This window comes from Syngnathus scovelli, chromosome 1 (assembly GCF_024217435.2).
Source record: "Syngnathus scovelli strain Florida chromosome 1, RoL_Ssco_1.2, whole genome shotgun sequence".
Taxonomy (NCBI): Eukaryota; Metazoa; Chordata; class Actinopteri; order Syngnathiformes; family Syngnathidae; genus Syngnathus; species Syngnathus scovelli.
In genome coordinates, this window is record NC_090847.1 from 12234387 (window position 1) to 12252001 (window position 17615).

The 17615-nt window shown below is 42.7% G+C and overlaps 1 protein-coding gene across 28 annotated transcripts in view; it reads left to right on the forward strand.

Annotated features, from left to right (window-relative positions):
* LOC125985658 (protocadherin alpha-C2) overlaps positions 1-17615 on the forward strand; it is a 150099-nt gene that overhangs the window by 108967 nt on the left and 23517 nt on the right. Inside the window, exon 1 of one of the 28 annotated variants that reach the window (XM_049748971.1) lies at positions 7-3704. The exons of 24 other annotated variants lie outside the window; for them this stretch is intronic. In XM_049748971.1, the coding sequence (XP_049604928.1) occupies positions 1335-3704 (2370 nt within the window). In that variant the 5' untranslated portion in view covers positions 7-1334. 3 more of the 28 variants (XM_049748646.1, XM_049748843.2, XM_049748877.2) reach the window with 3 other exon arrangements.

Below are 17615 nucleotides of genomic sequence, written 5' to 3' on the forward strand. Positions count from 1 at the left end.
GTAGGCTGAACATTTATTAATGTAGATTTGTGTACTTATAGATTTATAATGTATTCATACTGCGTACTTAAACATTTCATATGAAAAATAGTCTACACACCCCTGTTCAAAACCCTTATTTTTTTTGTAAATCTTTCTCAGATTGAAAATTGGACCGACCCAGAAAGGTGGGTCAGTTTGACCCTACTTTGTGTTACTCTTACAAAAAAAAAAAATGTTGGGTTGTTTTGTACAAAACAACACAAGAAGTTGTATTAATTTTTAACCCCAAAATGTTGTTGTTAGCCCAGTTTTGAAGCGAGTAACGTACAATCCAAAAGTATATGTTGCTTATGTCTTAGAGAATATGCAGGTTGATTAAGTATAGCGATGATTATTTTTCTATTCATATTATTTTGTTTTTGTCATTTATGCTAATTCTTGCAAGATATTGCGGTCAAGTAGCAAGGACGACAAATATCTATCGAAATGAAAACCGTTAATTTCCCATCAACTTATCTAATTGCTCAAAGTTATGACTTCTATCGGATGTTTTAAAAGTTGAAGGGAACTCATGCCCATTATGATTTTTTTTTTTTTTTTTTTTTTGCTTGTTTGTGGAAGGGGGCAGATGAGCCATTGGTCGTGGTTTACGTTCGTATGAATGGGTGATTGAAGTACTGTTATTTCCCCGCTTGCTAGAGTAGCACTTTCCATGGAACTTGAAGAGTAAAATGTGTCTTTATAAAGCCTGTGAATGTTTGGGGAGATCATTGGATGCACAATTTTATTGTGTGTATATTATTCTCAGTTGTATTTACAAATGATACTATCTGAACACTGGTGGTTGTTGGCTGTACAGTACATTTTCAATTGATAGACATACATCACCAAATATTATATTTCTAAAAGCTTCAGAACAATAAAAGGTTTTTAAGTGGTAAATATTCCAAATCGGACATCACTGGTCACAGCAATAGATTATCCAAACAGGACCATATATAGTTGTGGTTGGGTGCAAAATATAGCAACATATATTTACTTATTTATTTCACTATAGCTATAAACCAACAATACTGTTTACACGTGTTTTACACACTGGTCGTTCAAAACATGTTGCCGTTTTAATGTTCAGCAATAATTGGCCACACGATGTCGCACTAAGACCACAGATAAGTAAATGCATATCGCTCCTCACTCGGGCGAGGTAAAACTGTCATTGGCTGCCGTTTTGACAGTCACTCGGGTTTCATTTGCCGAGAAGAACTGCTGTAATCGTCGGAGATTTTTGTTGGTGTCGGATATGCAAACACTGGAACTACATTACTAGTCGGATTGCTGTTTATTGTACAACAATGGGGACGGAGGAGTTATGGATTTACATCGTTGCCATGCTTCTTTTTTGTGATTGCGCTGCTTCACAATTTTCTTACTCCATTTCCGAGGAGATGAACAAAGGCACGGTGGTGGGGAATATCGCCAAGGATTTGAACCTCAATTTGCAAGAGCTGCGCAACAGAGACCTGCGTATTGTTTCTAGTCACAGTAAGAAATATATTGAGGTCGATCTACGGACGGGGAACCTCTTTGTTAACGACAGAATAGACAGGGAGGAGCTTTGTCCCGGCGCGGCGCAATGCTTTGTGAGAATACAGGCTGTGCTGAGCAACCCGATGAGTGTGCACCGCATTGACGTTCATGTTTTGGATGTGAACGACAACTCGCCAAAATTTGAGGAAGATTTACACATCTTAAAGATATCTGAATCCGTAGCACCGGGTGAAAGATATTTCCTCCCAGAGGCAGTGGATTTAGATACGGGAGGCAATTCAGTAAAGACGTACACATTGAGTCCAAATGAATATTTTACGCTGGATGTGCAGAATGGTGGCGAACACGGCGTGTCTGCAGAGCTGGTGCTGCACAAAGCGTTAGATCGAGAGAAACAGCCTATTCATGAACTCACTCTTACTGCTTTAGATGGAGGAAAACCTATTAGATCGGGCGTAATGCATATCAAAGTAGTAGTCATGGATGTAAATGATAACACTCCTGTTTTTAGCAAGTCACTTTATAAAGTTCGTGTGAGTGAAAACGCAGCGCAGGGCTCAGTTGTAATTAAATTAAATGCAACTGATTTAGACGAAGGAATGAACAGTAAGATTGTGTATTCCTTGATTAAACGAAGCAATAATGAAAACATTTTTGATTTAAATGCAGAAACGGGAGAAATCGCCGTAAAAGATAGATTAGATTTTGAAGAGACTCCTGCTTATGAAGTCAGGATTCAAGCAATGGATCAAGGCCCTGTTCCTCGTAGTGCACATGCTAAATTGCTGATAGAAATAATCGATGTGAATGACAATGCCCCTGAAATAACAGTGACATCACTGATGACGCCTGTAAAAGAAAACGCAGAATTGGGCACAATTGTCGCTTTGGTTACAGTGAGTGATAAGGATGGTGGAAACAACGGTGTAACCATCTGTAAGGTTGTTGGATCAGTTCCCTTTAAACTGAAGTCTAACTACAAAAATGATTATTCTTTAGTAGTTGATGGAGCACTAGACAGAGAAAACGTCTCTCTTTATAATGTCTCGATCGTAGCCACAGATGACGGAAGTCCACCTCTGTCCACGAGAAGAATCATTACTGTTCATGTTTCTGATGTTAACGATAATGCACCTCGTTTCATGGAACATGTTATTAATGTGTACGTCAAAGAAAATACCCCAAGTGGATATTCGCTTTGTTCAATAAGTGCAGTTGATCCTGATTTAGATGCAAATGCAAAAGTTTCATACGCGTTGTTAGATAATTCTCCAAGGAATATTCCAATTTCATCACTCCTTAACATCAACTCAGAGAGTGGAGACATTGTCAGTTTGCAATCTTTCGACTATGAGAAGTTAAAGATGTTTCATTTTAAAGTTCAGGCCGCAGACTCTGGTGTTCCTCCGCTCAGCAGCAACGTGACTGTAAACGTTTTTATTCTTGATGAGAATGACAACAGCCCTTCAATTTTGGCTCCCTATTCTGAACATGGCTCCGTCAACAGCGAGAGCATCCCCTATTCTGCTGAGGCGGGATACTTTGTGGCCAAGATCAGGGCAGTGGATGCAGACTCTGGCTACAATGCGTTGCTCTCCTATCACTTGTCTGAGCCCAAAGGCAACAACAACCTCTTCCGGATCGGAACCAGCACCGGGGAGATTCGCACCAAGAGGCGAATGAGTGACAATGACTTGAAAAGTCACCCGTTGGTGGTGTCGGTGTGTGATAACGGAGAAGCCTCCCTGTCAGTGACTGTGTCTCTTGACGTGGTGGTGCTTGAAAGCACAGCTGACATCCACCACACTCAGTTCAGACACGTGCCCATCAAGGAGGAGAGATTCTCTGACTTGCACTTGTACTTGCTAATCGCCATTGTGGCCGTGTCGCTGGTCTTTTTGCTCAGCCTTGTCACTTTAGTGGTCTTCAAATGCCACAGACAGACAGACGGACATTTCGACAGGTACGGCGCCCCGATGATCACCACCCACCCTGATGGGAGCTGGTCTTACTCCAAAGCAACTCAGCAGTACGACGTGTGCTTCAGCTCAGACACCCTCAAGAGTGACATGGTGGTTTTTCCCACGCCCTTTCCGCCTGTAGAAGCAGAACTGATTAGTATTAATGGAGGGGACACATTTACCAGGACTCAAACTCTTCCTAACACTGAGAAGGTAGGCTGACAGTTTGTATTTTTTTGTTTCTTAATTTTGAAGAGATGTGAAGCCTGAACAATCATTTTTTGGCAGGGGGGGGCAAACATATACTCACAGTCTCTTGGTCAACTCAAACAAAGATATGTTCTTAAAGCAAATGTTATACAAAGAGCAAGTAATGAGGACCACTCCCAAGTGGAGGAATCCGTGGTTTTCTCCTGCAGTTTTCGCTTCATGTAAGGCCGTAGTGCTGCTATACGGCCTGCCGGTGTTGGTTTAAGACGAAAGCCTTGTGTGTTCCTTCTAATACTGACCAACTGTGGTTCTATCAGTGGCACTAAACTTTTACTCTACTTCATATAGCCACCCATTTTGTATTTGGCTGTTAAAAAAAAAAAAAAAAAAAAAAAAAGCAAGTCTGAAATGTCACTATCCGTGGTTCTGAACCTTATGTTATGCACGTTCATGCATGGGTATCATCAGATTAGGAAACCGGCCGTCAATTATATGTATATATACTGCTTATCCAGTTTAGAGCCGAGGAGAGTGTTGGCCTATGTTAAATTTGGCGAGAAAGATGGACCACGACCGCCGGATTGGTCGCCATCTTTCACAGGTTACATGTAGAAACAGATCACCATTCACAGTCAGTCACATTCATACTGTCACTAAATGGCAACTGGACACCGGCTGCATGACAGTCAGGCAGATTCATGTCAGCAACTATTTAATGAGGGTAGAAAATTATGTTTATACTCTTGCTGTGTAGTGTTTTAAAAACATGTTACAATAACTTTACAGTGACTTATGACATTTTACATTTTCTAGCGTTATCAGGTGTCAGGCCTATTCATGTGATTTTTTTAAAGGTAATTTTTGCTCATAGGACATTGTTTTTGCGCGGTGTCAGCTATGACAGATTTACCTTAATTTCACCACACGGGGTCGCAAGAGACCGTAGATTTGATACCTTGACGAGACTGCCCCTCAACCATCTAACTCTGCCCTGTACGGGAAAAAAAAAAAGAAGAAAGAAATCGTCATGCGCAGAAGGCGCACGGGAACGCACGGCAACCTCTCAACAGTAATGCTAAAAAGGATTACATTTTCTCAATGTGGATGTATGATGGACGGTGGTCTGTTAATTTTGCTGCATTGACGATGAGGATGCGTCAACAAAGGCACAGTTACTGGATTTTCTTTGCTTTGCTTTGTTTTCATGGCTCGTCCGCTTCGCAATTGTCCTACTCCGTTAACGAGGAGGCGAACAAAGGCTTCGTGGTGGGCAACATCGCCAAGGATTTAAACCTAAATGTGCATGAATTGGACACCAGAGATCTGCGTGTGGTTTCCAGCTACAGTAAAGAGTATTTCAACGTGAATTTACAGAGCGGTAACTTATTTGTGAAAGAAAGAATAGACAGGGAGGAGCTCTGTCCGAACGTGGCAAAATGTATGTTGAGGATACAAGCTGTGTTAAACAATCCGATGACGGCACACCGCATTGAGATCATTATTTTGGATATAAATGACAATTCGCCAGCGTTTATAGAAAACGCATACACTTTGAACATTTCTGAATCAGCTTTACCGGGGGAGCGGTACCTCCTCCCGGTGGCTGTGGACGCAGATTTAGGCAGTAATTCCGTGAGTAGCTATAAGATAAACAATAATGAACATTTTACGCTGGATGTGCAGAGCGGAGGAGACCATGGTGTGTCTGCAGAATTGGTACTGCACAAATCTTTAGATCGAGAAAAACAATCATTTGTTACGCTCAGGCTCACCGCTGTCGACGGGGGTAAACCTTCCAAATCTGGCTCGTTGCAAATACGCGTGAATGTGCTCGATGTTAACGACAACGTGCCCACGTTTAGTAAGTCGCTTTATAAAGTGCGTCTGAGCGAAGATGCCGCGCAGGGCTCAGTCGTGATTAAATTAAATGCAACGGATTTAGACGACGGCATGAACAGTAAGATCACGTATTCCTTTATTAAACGAGGCAACAATGATCCATCAAATGTTTTTAATCTAAATGCTGAAACGGGGGAAATCACTGTGAAAGGCACTTTAAATTATGAAGAGACTCCTGCTTATGAAGTCAGGATACAAGCAATGGATCAAGGCACCGTTCCTCGTAGTGCACATGCTAAATTGCTGATAGAAACTATAGATGTGAATGACAATGCCCCTGAAATAACGGTGACGTCACTGATGACGCCTATAAAAGAAAATGCAGAATTGGGCACAATTGTTGCTTTGGTTACAGTGAGTGATAAGGATGGTGGGAACAACGGTGTAACCAACTGTGAGGTTGTTGGATCTGTTCCCTTTAAACTGAAATCTAACTACAAAAATGATTATTCTTTAGTAGTTGATGGAGCACTAGACAGAGAAAACGTCTCTTTTTATGATGTCTCCATCCTAGCCACAGATGAAGGAAGTCCCCCTCTGTCCACTAAAAGGATCATTACTGTTCATGTTTCTGATGTTAACGATAATGCACCTCGTTTTATGGAACCTGTTATGAATGTGTATGTCAAAGAAAATACTCCAAGTGGATATTCGCTCTGTTCCATAAATGCAGTTGATCCTGATTTGGACACAAATGCAAAAGTTTCATACGAGTTGTTAGATAATGCTCCAAGGAATATTCCAATTCCATCACTCCTTAACATCAACCCAGAGAGTGGAGACATTGTCAGTTTGCAATCTTTTGACTATGAGCAGTTAAAGACGTTTCAGTTTAAAGTTCAGGCCACAGACTCTGGTGTTCCTCCACTCAGCAGCAACATGACTGTCAATGTTTTTATCTTGGATGAGAATGACAACAGTCCAGCCATTTTGGCTCCCTATTCTGAGCATGGTTCCGTCAACAGCGAGAGTATCCCCTATTCTGCTGAGGCGGGATACTTTGTGGCCAAGATCAGGGCGGTGGATGCAGACTCTGGCTACAACGCACTGCTCTCCTATCACCTGTCTGAGCCCAAAGGCAACAACAACCTCTTCCGGATCGGAACCAGCACCGGGGAGATTCGCACCAAGAGACGAATGAGTGACAATGACCTGAAAAGTCACCCCTTGGTGGTGTCGGTGTGTGATAACGGAGAAGCCCCCCTGTCAGCAACTGTGTCTCTTGATGTGGTGGTGCTTGAAAGCACAGCTGACATCCACCACACTCAGTTCAGACACGTGCCCATCAAGGAGGAGAGCTTCTCCGACTTGCACTTGTATCTGCTCATCGCCATTGTTGCCGTGTCGCTGGTCTTTCTGCTCAGCTTGGTCACTTTAGTGGTCTTCAGATGCCACAGACAGACAGACGGACATTTCGACAGGTACGGCGCCCCGATGATCACCACCCACCCTGATGGGAGCTGGTCTTACTCCAAAGCGACTCAGCAGTACGACGTTTGCTTCAGCTCAGACACGCTCAAGAGTGACATGGTGGTATTTCCCACGCCCTTTCCGCCTGTAGAAGCAGAACTGATCAGTATTAACGGAGGAGACACCTTTACCAGGACTCAAACTCTTCCTAACACTGAAAAGGTAGGCTGACAATTATTTTATGCTCTCAAGTTGACTGGCTGTTAGTTGCAAGCAACGTGTATAGCTGATTATATACTAAAGCAAATAAAAACAAACATATTATGTATATGTTAACATTAATGTGATAATATATTGGTCAAGTAGAACATGTCTGGAAGGTCTTGGGAAATAGTTTGCAAGGAAAGCATAAACAATGTAAATCACTCGGTTGATGGAGTGATCAGTGTGGTTTTGTACATAGTCTGCACTTTGTTAGATTTAATAGTGCTGAACCCCCAGCGTTGTTTTAATAGTTGACACTTTGTGTGTTCCCAGTAATTTTGGCGACATTTGCTAAACTCGCATTATTTAATTTCACATGGTAGGTCGATTACTTTCCCCTTTACGGAAGCGTTCAACTGCCAGTGTGGAGTAAACATTGATTTATGACAGGAAACATATGTTGAAATACTGCAGACATAATTATAGATTTATAAAAATGAGAAATAAACTATGTTTACTGCCCCAATTTTTGAACGTATTGGTATAATATAGCCCAAATGCTTACAAAGCCTTTTTCTCAATTGGCGCATGCGCAAGTCAATAACCCGTGGAATGGTGGAAAAGAATGCCGAACGGAAATCATTAACTTTGGACATAATACATCATAAAAATTACAGAAAATGCCTACTTAGCTGATTTTCTAATGAATTGGTCTTATTTAGGCCAAAAGGGATAAAATGTATTTCCTGTCAAAAATGCATGCGCAAGTCAATACCCCGTGGCATTGTGGGAAGTTTTTTGGCATTTAATCTTCAACTTTACGTTTGAACGCATTCTTAAATACGTTCAAATATATCTGCAACGTAAGTTGCAAATGCATTTAAACGTATTTACAATTATTTGTTTACTCGACATTTGCAATTTTGCTTTTCCGTACTGTTTGGGGGTGAACACCTCAACTCTAAATGCCGCTGTCCGTTGTGCTGAAAACATCGGAGATGCGCTTTTTGGGGGTCATCATATCATATATTAGCTTAAGTATCCATCGGTCCTTCTTGTATACTGCTTGTCTGGTTCTAGGCTGTAGAGCAGGGGTCACCAACACGGTGCCCGTGGGCACCAGGTAGCCCGTGAGGACCCCATGAGTCGCCCGCAGGACTGTTCTAAAATTAGCTCAAATAGCGGCACTTGTCAGTGAGCTGCATCTATTTATTTTACAGTCAAACCTCGGTTTCCGAACGTCCCGGTTCTCGAAGAAATCGTAATTTGAACAAAAAATTCGAGTTTTTTTTTGCTTCGGTTGTTGAACAAAATTCGGAGGTCGAACCTCACGAGATGAGCCGGGAGGACCCGAGAAAACCCGACCGCGCGGCCCGGATGCCGACTGAATCAGTAGTTATTGTATTTTCGTTACTTTGAGGATTGTATTAGCCCCTAATCATGCCTCCAAAGAAAGCAAGTGGGAGCAGAAAAGCCGTCCTAAAACACAAAGACGCTCTTAAAGCAATGCGACACTGAGCGCCCGGCGCGCTGCAGTTGCGCGATCGGACCAAATAAAGCTCCCCGCGCACTGAAGTCCACTTAAATTTTAGAAAGTACATCAGGACTTTAAAAATATTTTCTAAATTTCAGCGACGGCTCTGTCACAATAATGCGACCAGCGCTGTGCAGTTGCGCGGTCGGCGACGCGGTACGGTTGCGCGTTCGGTGGTGCGCTGCAGTTGCGCGATCGGAGAAAAATGCGCAAATGAATAAAATGTTAAAAAAAAAAAAGGGGGGGGTTTTTAGTCTTGGAACGGACTAAAATTTTTTCTATTATTTATAATGGGAAAAATGGATTCGGAATTCGACCGATTTGCTTCTCGAACCGCCTTCTGGAACGGATTGTGGTCGAAAACCAAGGTTTGACTTTATTTTTGCTATTCTTGTTAAAATCACATACATGAGAACTGGAAATAACAATAATAACAAAGTGAAAGCTAAATTGAGTAAATTGGCTATTTCAGAAGTGTGTGTCAAACTGGTAGCCCTTTGCCTTAATCAGTACCCAGGAAGTAGCTCTCGGTTTAAGAAAGGTTGGTGACCCCTGCTGTAGAGAGTCATTGGAGCCTATCCTAGGGCGAAAGGTGGATCACGTCCCGGACTGGTCACCAATCAGTCACGAGGGCAGAGAAACAGACAACTATTTGCAGTCAGTCACATTCACACTGTCACTTGAGTGGGAACTGCACACTGCCTGTGTGGAAGCTAGGCGAGTGAACATTCAAACCATTGGCGACTTCACGTTCAGCATTATTACACATTGTACTGTTAGTATTAATGGTAGAGTTTATATAACGTGTACTATTCGGTGTTTGCTGTTTTGTTGGCTTGATTCATGTCAGAGCCACCATAACATATTTATAGAAAATATTAGTGTTGTTGTTTTCGAACGCTCTAAAAATAGCATTATACCTTTTAAAGAGAAAGCGGGATTCCGCATTTCCTAGCGTTACCAGATGTCAGGCCAAACATCTGAATTTTTCTTAAAAAGGTTTTTGTTGTTGCTGTTGGTCATCGGCAATTTTGCATGTTCGGTGATTGTCATGAGACTTGCCTTAAATTCACCACACGGGGTCGCACGAGACCGTAGATACGAATGTGGTGATTTGGTGGCCCACTCAATAGTTCTACTCCGCCCTGCTCCGGCAAAAAGAAATCGTCATCAGCCAACAGTTCATGCGCATGAGGCGCACAAAGACGCACAGTTACCTAGCTTCAGTAATGCATTGGAGTAAAATTTCTCTCTGTGGATGAATAATAGACGACATTCTGTTTATTTTTGCTGCATCGACGATGAGGATGCGTCAACAAAGATACAATTTCTGGATTTACTTTGCTTTGCTTTTTTGTGTTTACGGCCCGTCCGCTTCGCAATTGTCTTACTCGGTTAACGAGGAAGCGAACAAAGGCTTTGCTGTGGGCAACATCGCCAATGATTTAAACCTCAACGTGCATGAATTGGACACCAGAGATCTGCGTGTGGTTTCCAGCTACAGTAAAGAGTATTTCAATGTAAATTTACAGAGCGGTAACTTATTTGTGAAAGAAAGAATAGACAGGGAGGAGCTCTGTCCAAACGTGGCAAAATGTATGTTGAGGATACAAGCTGTGTTAAACAACCCGATGACGGCACACCGCATTGAGATCATTATTTTGGATATAAATGACAATTCGCCAGCTTTTATAGAAAATGCATACTCGTTAGACATTTTTGAATCTGCTTTACCGGGGGAGCGATATTTTCTCCCGGTGGCTGCGGACGCAGACTTTGGCAGTAATTCAGTGAGGAGCTATAAGCTAAGCAACAATGAACATTTTACACTGGATGTGCAGAGCGGAGGAGACCACGGTGTTTCTGCAGAATTGGTGCTGCACAAATCTTTAGATCGAGAAAAACAATCATTTGTTACGCTCACGCTCACCGCTGTTGACGGGGGTAAACCTCCCAAATCTGGCTCGTTGCAGATACGCGTGAATGTGCTCGATGTCAACGACAATATGCCCACGTTTAGTAAGTCGCTTTATAAAGTGCGTCTGAGCGAAGATGCCGCGCAGGGCTCAGTCGTGATTAAATTAAATGCAACAGATATGGACGAAGGCATGAACAGTAAGATCACATATTCGATAATAAAAATGAGCCAAAATGATCCATCGAATGTTTTTAATTTAAATACAGAAACGGGAGAAATCACTGTAAAAGGTCCTTTAAATTATGAAGAGACTCCTGCTTACGAAGTCAGGATTCAAGCAATGGATCAAGGCCCCGTTCCTCGTAGTGCAAATGCTAAACTGCTTATAGAGATAGTAGATGTGAATGACAATGCCCCTGAAATAACAGTGACATCACTGATGACGCCTGTAAAAGAAAACGCAGAATTGGGCACAATTGTCGCTTTGGTTACAGTGAGTGATAAGGATGGTGGGAACAACGGTGTAACCGAATGTAAGGTTGTTGGATCTGTTCCCTTTAAACTGAAATCTAACTACAAAAATGATTATTCTTTAGTAGTTGATGGAGCACTAGACAGAGAAAACGTCTCTCTTTATAATGTCTCCATCTTAGCCACAGATGACGGAAGTCCACCTCTGTCCACGAGAAGAATCATTACTGTTCATGTTTCTGATGTTAACGATAATGCACCTCGTTTTATGGAACCTGTTATTAATTTGTACGTCAAAGAAAATACCCCAAGTGGATATTCGCTTTGTTCCATAAATGCAGTTGATCCTGATTTGAATGCAAATGCAAAAGTTTCATACGCGTTGTTAGATAACGGTCACAGAAATATTCCAATTTCGTCACTCCTTAACATCAACTCAGAGAGTGGAGACATTGTCAGTTTGCAATTTTTTGACTATGAGAAGTTAAAGACGTTTCAGTTCAAAGTTCAGGCCACAGACTCTGGTGTTCCTCCACTCAGCAGCAACGTGACTGTAAATGTTTTTATCCTGGATGAGAACGACAACAGTCCGACCATTTTGGCTCCCTATTCTGAGCATGGTTCCGTCAATAGTGAGAGCATCCCATATTCTGCTGAGGCGGGATACTTTGTGGCCAAGATCAGGGCGGTGGATGCAGACTCTGGCTACAACGCATTGCTCTCCTATCACCTGTCTGAGCCCAAAGGCAGCAACAACCTCTTCCGGATCGGAACCAGCACCGGGGAGATTCGCACCAAAAGGCGAATGAGTGACAATGACCTGAAAAGTCATCCCTTGGTGGTGTCGGTGTGTGATAACGGCGAAGCCTCTCTGTCAGCGACTGTGTCTCTTGACGTGGTGGTGCTTGAAAGCACAGCTGACATCCACCACACTCAGTTCAGACACGTGCCCATCAAGGAGGAGAGCTTCTCCGACTTGCACTTGTACCTGCTCATCGCCATTGTGGCCGTGTCGCTGGTCTTCCTGCTCAGCCTGGTCACTTTAGTGGCCTTCAAATGCCACAGACAGACGGACGGACATTTTGACAGGTACGGTGCCCCGATGATCACCACTCACCCCGACGGGAGCTGGTCTTACTCCAAAGCGACTCAGCAGTACGACGTGTGCTTCAGCTCAGACACGCTCAAGAGTGACATGGTGGTTTTTCCCACACCTTTTCCGCCTGTAGAGGCAGAACTGATCAGTATTAACGGAGGAGACACTTTTACCAGGACTCAGACCTTACCTACCACTGAGAAGGTAGGCTTTAACATTTGGTGATTTTCTTTTTTATGGTTGCACTCAATCCGTAACTTTTTAACTGCATTCATTTTTTAGAATTAGCAATGACTAAACAGGTTGGCTGGATATTTTGTATTTGAATCAGAAGCCATATATGCCAATTTATGTGATGCACATTGATGGTTTCGTTCTAGAAATGTGGCTCTTTCTTTCGCCATAGTAGTGTAGTGGTTGACATAGCTGTTTTTTATGCACTTGTTGTGGGATCAATTCAAAACCTGCTATTACCTGGTCAAGAGTAGAGTCTGCATTTTAATCTGCGTTTTACATCAAGTCAGCAGGGATAGACTACAGGCCTATTGATAAACCATCAAGGAAAGGGACTTCTCTGTCCTTGGTGCTGAATGTTGTTTTAATGGGCAAAGTGCTTTCTTGATTTTCACTTAAACATCACTCGTCCTATGCCCAAAGCAGTACTGTATCACATGCTCTTGAATTGTATAAAAATATTGACACAAGTTACCAATCAGATAGTGGTTTTTCGATCAGATAGCAACGTTTGGGCTATAATCTGTGGCTAATCCCTTTGTTGAAATTAGGATAACCATGTCTTCATTTCTACGCAAAGTAATTTGTGGATTTTTTTTCTTAATTTACCTTTATATAGTTTCAAGATCTTTATATCTTTATACAGTTTCAAGATACACTTTACGGGTCTTTTAACGTTTTGCTTTTTGATCAGGATTGCTGTTTGTTTCACAATTCCATAATCTAATTCCTATATTTGCAAGAAAATATTTTTTAGATTTATTTAATTACCATTACTCTTTGGGAGCAGGCAGTTAATCAAATGTGAATGAAAACTGATAATTTCGTAATTTATAACAGCAACATAACCGCTTCAACAAGTTCATACGTGTACTGTCTGCCTCGTATGAGGTCGCATGTTTATACCAAGTGTGAACGCTTGGTGTCGCATCAGACCACCACTTTGCTCACTGTCTCCGCGGTCCATTTTAACGTCATCAGACTGATCGCATTGCGTGCGCACCCCGAAAGATATTCGGAGGAGCAGGAGAGTGGATGGCATTATGGACGATCGGGCGGTGTTCTGTGGATGAAACGCTGTCATTTTACTTGGGAATCCGTGGAAATGGCAATGGGCATTGGACGCAAACATGCAAGCCTCTGCTGGCTCTTTTTTCTCGTTTTATGGCACTGCTGCGCTGCTCAGATTTCCTACTCTATTAACGAAGAGGTGGACAAAGGAACCGTGGTGGGCAACCTTGCGAAGGATTTAAATGTCAACGTGAGGGACTTGCAAACTCGGGATTTAAGTGTCGTGTCTTCTTACAGTAAGGAATATTTCAAGGCCAATTTTCGAACGGGGGAGCTTTATGTTGCCGAGAGAGTAGACCGCGAGGAGTTATGTCCAAAGGCGATCAAATGCACTCTCAACTTAGAGGCCATACTGAGGAACCCGATGGTGCTTAATCGAATCGAAGTGGTGGTTGATGATTTAAACGACAACCCACCTCGTTTCGTGGAGGAGTCGCATTCAATTAACGTGTCTGAATCCTCACCCACGGGCGAGCATTTTTTACTTCCACTGGCTGTTGACGCTGATACTGCCGGAAACTCGGTAAAGACTTACAAGCTGAGCACAAATGAATATTTTTCCCTAGATGTGCAGGGCGGTGGAGAACAGAGTGTGTCTGCTGAGTTGGTGTTACTAAAAGCTTTAGATAGAGAAAAACAAGCCACGCTAAAATTAACACTGACTGCCGTTGATGGGGGAAAACCCCCAAAAACGGGCACGTTACTGTTGCATGTAAATGTTCTGGATGTTAATGATAACACGCCTTCATTTAGTCAAGCGCTGTACAAGGCTCGCGCGAAAGAAAATGCGCCGCCTGGGTCTTTAGTGATTCAGTTAAGTGCTACAGATTTAGACGAAGGAGACAATGGGAGGCTAAGATTTGCTTTTGTTAAACGTGCACATTTTGACCCCGCGGACGTGTTTTTAATAGATGCAGACACGGGTGAGATCACTGTAAAGGGCCGTTTGGACTATGAGGCGCAAGCAGCATATGATATTCATGTTCAGGCTACTGATAAAGGTTTGTCGCCTCGGAGAGGAAATGCGAAGCTATTGGTGGAAGTCCTCGACGTGAACGACAATGCTCCAGAAATTGTGGTGACGTCACTCATGAACCCCATTAAAGAAAACGCTGAGATTGGAAGTGTCGTGGCTTTAGTGACTGTGACTGATAAAGATGGAGGGAAAAACGGCAACACTCAGTGTAAACTAAGTGGCTCTGCACCTTTTAAGCTTAATTCCAATTATAAAAACTATTATTCTCTCGTTGTGGATGGCTCACTTGATAGGGAGGAGTATTCGTTTTACAATGTCACTCTTGTAGCAAATGATGAGGGGAGTCCTCCTCTATCGAGCACAAGCATTATTGCCATTCAAGTGGCTGATGTTAATGACAACGCGCCACGTTTCTCTGAACCCATTATTAATATTTATGTCAAAGAAAACAGTCCTACGGGAGCAAGTATCCACAGAATAGCCGCAATAGATTTGGATATGAATGTGAACGCAAGAGTAACGTATGCATTATTGGGAGATGCAAATGGCATTCCAATAACATCAGTGATGAACATTAATTCAGAGAGTGGTGATCTAGTCAGTTTGCAGTCCTTTGACTATGAGAAGTTAAAGACATTTCAGTTTAAAGTTCAGGCCACAGACTCTGGTGCTCCTCCGCTTAGCAGCAACGTGACTGTCAACGTTTTTATTCTGGATGAGAATGACAACAGTCCGGCCATTTTGGCTCCCTATTCTGAGCATGGCTCCGTCAACAGCGAGAGCATCCCCTATTCTGCTGAGGCGGGATACTTTGTGGCCAAGATCAGGGCAGTGGATGCGGACTCTGGCTACAATGCGCTGCTCTCCTATCACCTGTCTGAGCCCAAAGGCAACAACAACCTCTTCCGGATCGGAACCAGCACCGGGGAGATTCGCACCAAGAGGCGAATGAGTGACAATGACCTCAAAAGTCACCCCTTGGTGGTGTCGGTGTGTGATAACGGAGAAGATGCCCTGTCAGCAACTGTGTCTCTTGACGTGGTGGTGCTTGAAAGCACAGCTGACATCCACCACACTCAGTTCAGACACGTGCCCATCAAGGAGGATAGCTTCTCTGACTTGCACTTGTACCTGCTAATCGCCATTGTGGCCGTGTCGCTGGTCTTCCTGCTCAGTCTGGTCACTTTAGTGGTCTTCAAATGCCACAGACAGACAGACGGACATTTCGACAGGTATGGCGCCCCGATCATCACCACCCACCCTGACGGCAGCTGGTCTTACTCCAAAGCGACTCAGCAGTACGACGTGTGCTTCAGCTCAGACACGCTCAAGAGCGATATGGTCGTTTTTCCCACACCCTTTCCGCCTGTAGAAGCAGAACTGATCAGTATTAATGGAGGAGACACTTTTACCAGGACTCAGACTTTACCTAACAGTGAGAAGGTAATGTAGATGCCACAAACCTGACAGGCCTAACCGACACATAGTAGTGTTTGTTTGTGATTTGTTGTATATGTTATCGTGTTTTTATTTGGTATTGAACAATCCAATTTGCTTCATTACCATTTTCTTTGGAATCATATGCATAGGATAGGCAAGGCTGTACTGGATCAATCTTTATGCATTAATGAAATAATAAATTGTGATGATGGGTAGAGCAGTGACTCCCAACCAAGGAAGAGACGATATCAGGGGTTGTGGTGACATTTGAATTTCACTTAGCTTGTCAGAGAATTATTTATAAATCACACATTTTACTTGTTTTTCATTCTCATCTATGCCAGTGGTGCATTGTGGTCAGGTAGAACAATCTTAGATGCTCTCCCATTAGTTGACAGAATGTTCACTAAACCTTTGTTGCGATTCACATGACAAAGTGCTTGACTATATTTGGTTTTATGTTCAATAAAAAAAAAAGGCCTAAATTTCCCTCTAAGTCCAATTGCGATTAAATTCAGACGATGTCATTAATTTAGTGTTTATACGTTTTGTTTCATTGCTGTTGGTATGCTGGGAGTTTTTCTCCCAAAATAAGATGGGGTATTTGCCTCAATAAAGGCTGGGGGAAAGAATTGAAATTTAGCTATGAATTAATTTGTCTTAGGTCATCGGCACTGGTGATCAACTAAAAAGTAATTATGGTCCTGACTTGAATTGAGTGGCGGTATGGTATTCACGCAAGTTTACGCTATTCTTATTTTTAATGATGAATGTGGATTTTAGTGTAACTTTCTGGCGTTTTGACCTGATAGAAAAATTATAATTTTCGACCACAAGATGTCCTCATCGGCCCACAGATGCCAAGCGTAAAACGCTCCTCCTTTTCCTCCATATTTAGAAGTGTATAGTAATTCTTTGTTCGCTGTTATAGTCATCGTTGGTTCTCTGACTCGGACATGTTAAAATGTTACCGATGCAGACTATTATTTCAGTGACATCTGTCTAACGAGCCAGTAAAAGAATGAAACTGGACGACGTTTTTTGTCTTTGGATCTATTTTTCCTTGCCTTTGTTTTACTTATGGAGCGTGGCATCGGCACAGATTGTTTATTCAATCACGGAAGAATCAAACCCTGGAACCACTGTGGGCAATTTGGCAAAGGACTTACACCTCGATGGCCAGGATTTGGAATTGAGAGATTTGCAAATATCAGGACCGAGTGCCAGGTATTTGGAAGTCAATGCTAAAACAGGAATACTTCAGGTAAAGGACAGAATAGATCGAGAGGAGCTCTGCTCTCGCCGTGTGAAGTGCTCTTTGGAAGTGGAAGCCATTGCAAACGCGCCTCTGAATCTCTATCGTTTTGAGGTTGCAATTGTGGACGTAAACGACAATGTCCCATTTTTCCGACTACCTGAGATTGTTCTGAATGTCTCTGAGTCGGCTTTTACTGGAGAACGATTTACTTTACCAAAAGCTTTCGACGCAGATGTCGGCAGTAATTCAGTTAAGAGCTATAAACTGAGCCAAAATGAGCATTTCTCATTGGATGTGCAGAATGCGGGCGAGCAATCTATGTCTGCTGAATTGGTGCTGCAAAAAGCTCTGGACCGCGAGAAACAGTCGGTGATCGAGCTCACGTTAACAGCTCTGGATGGAG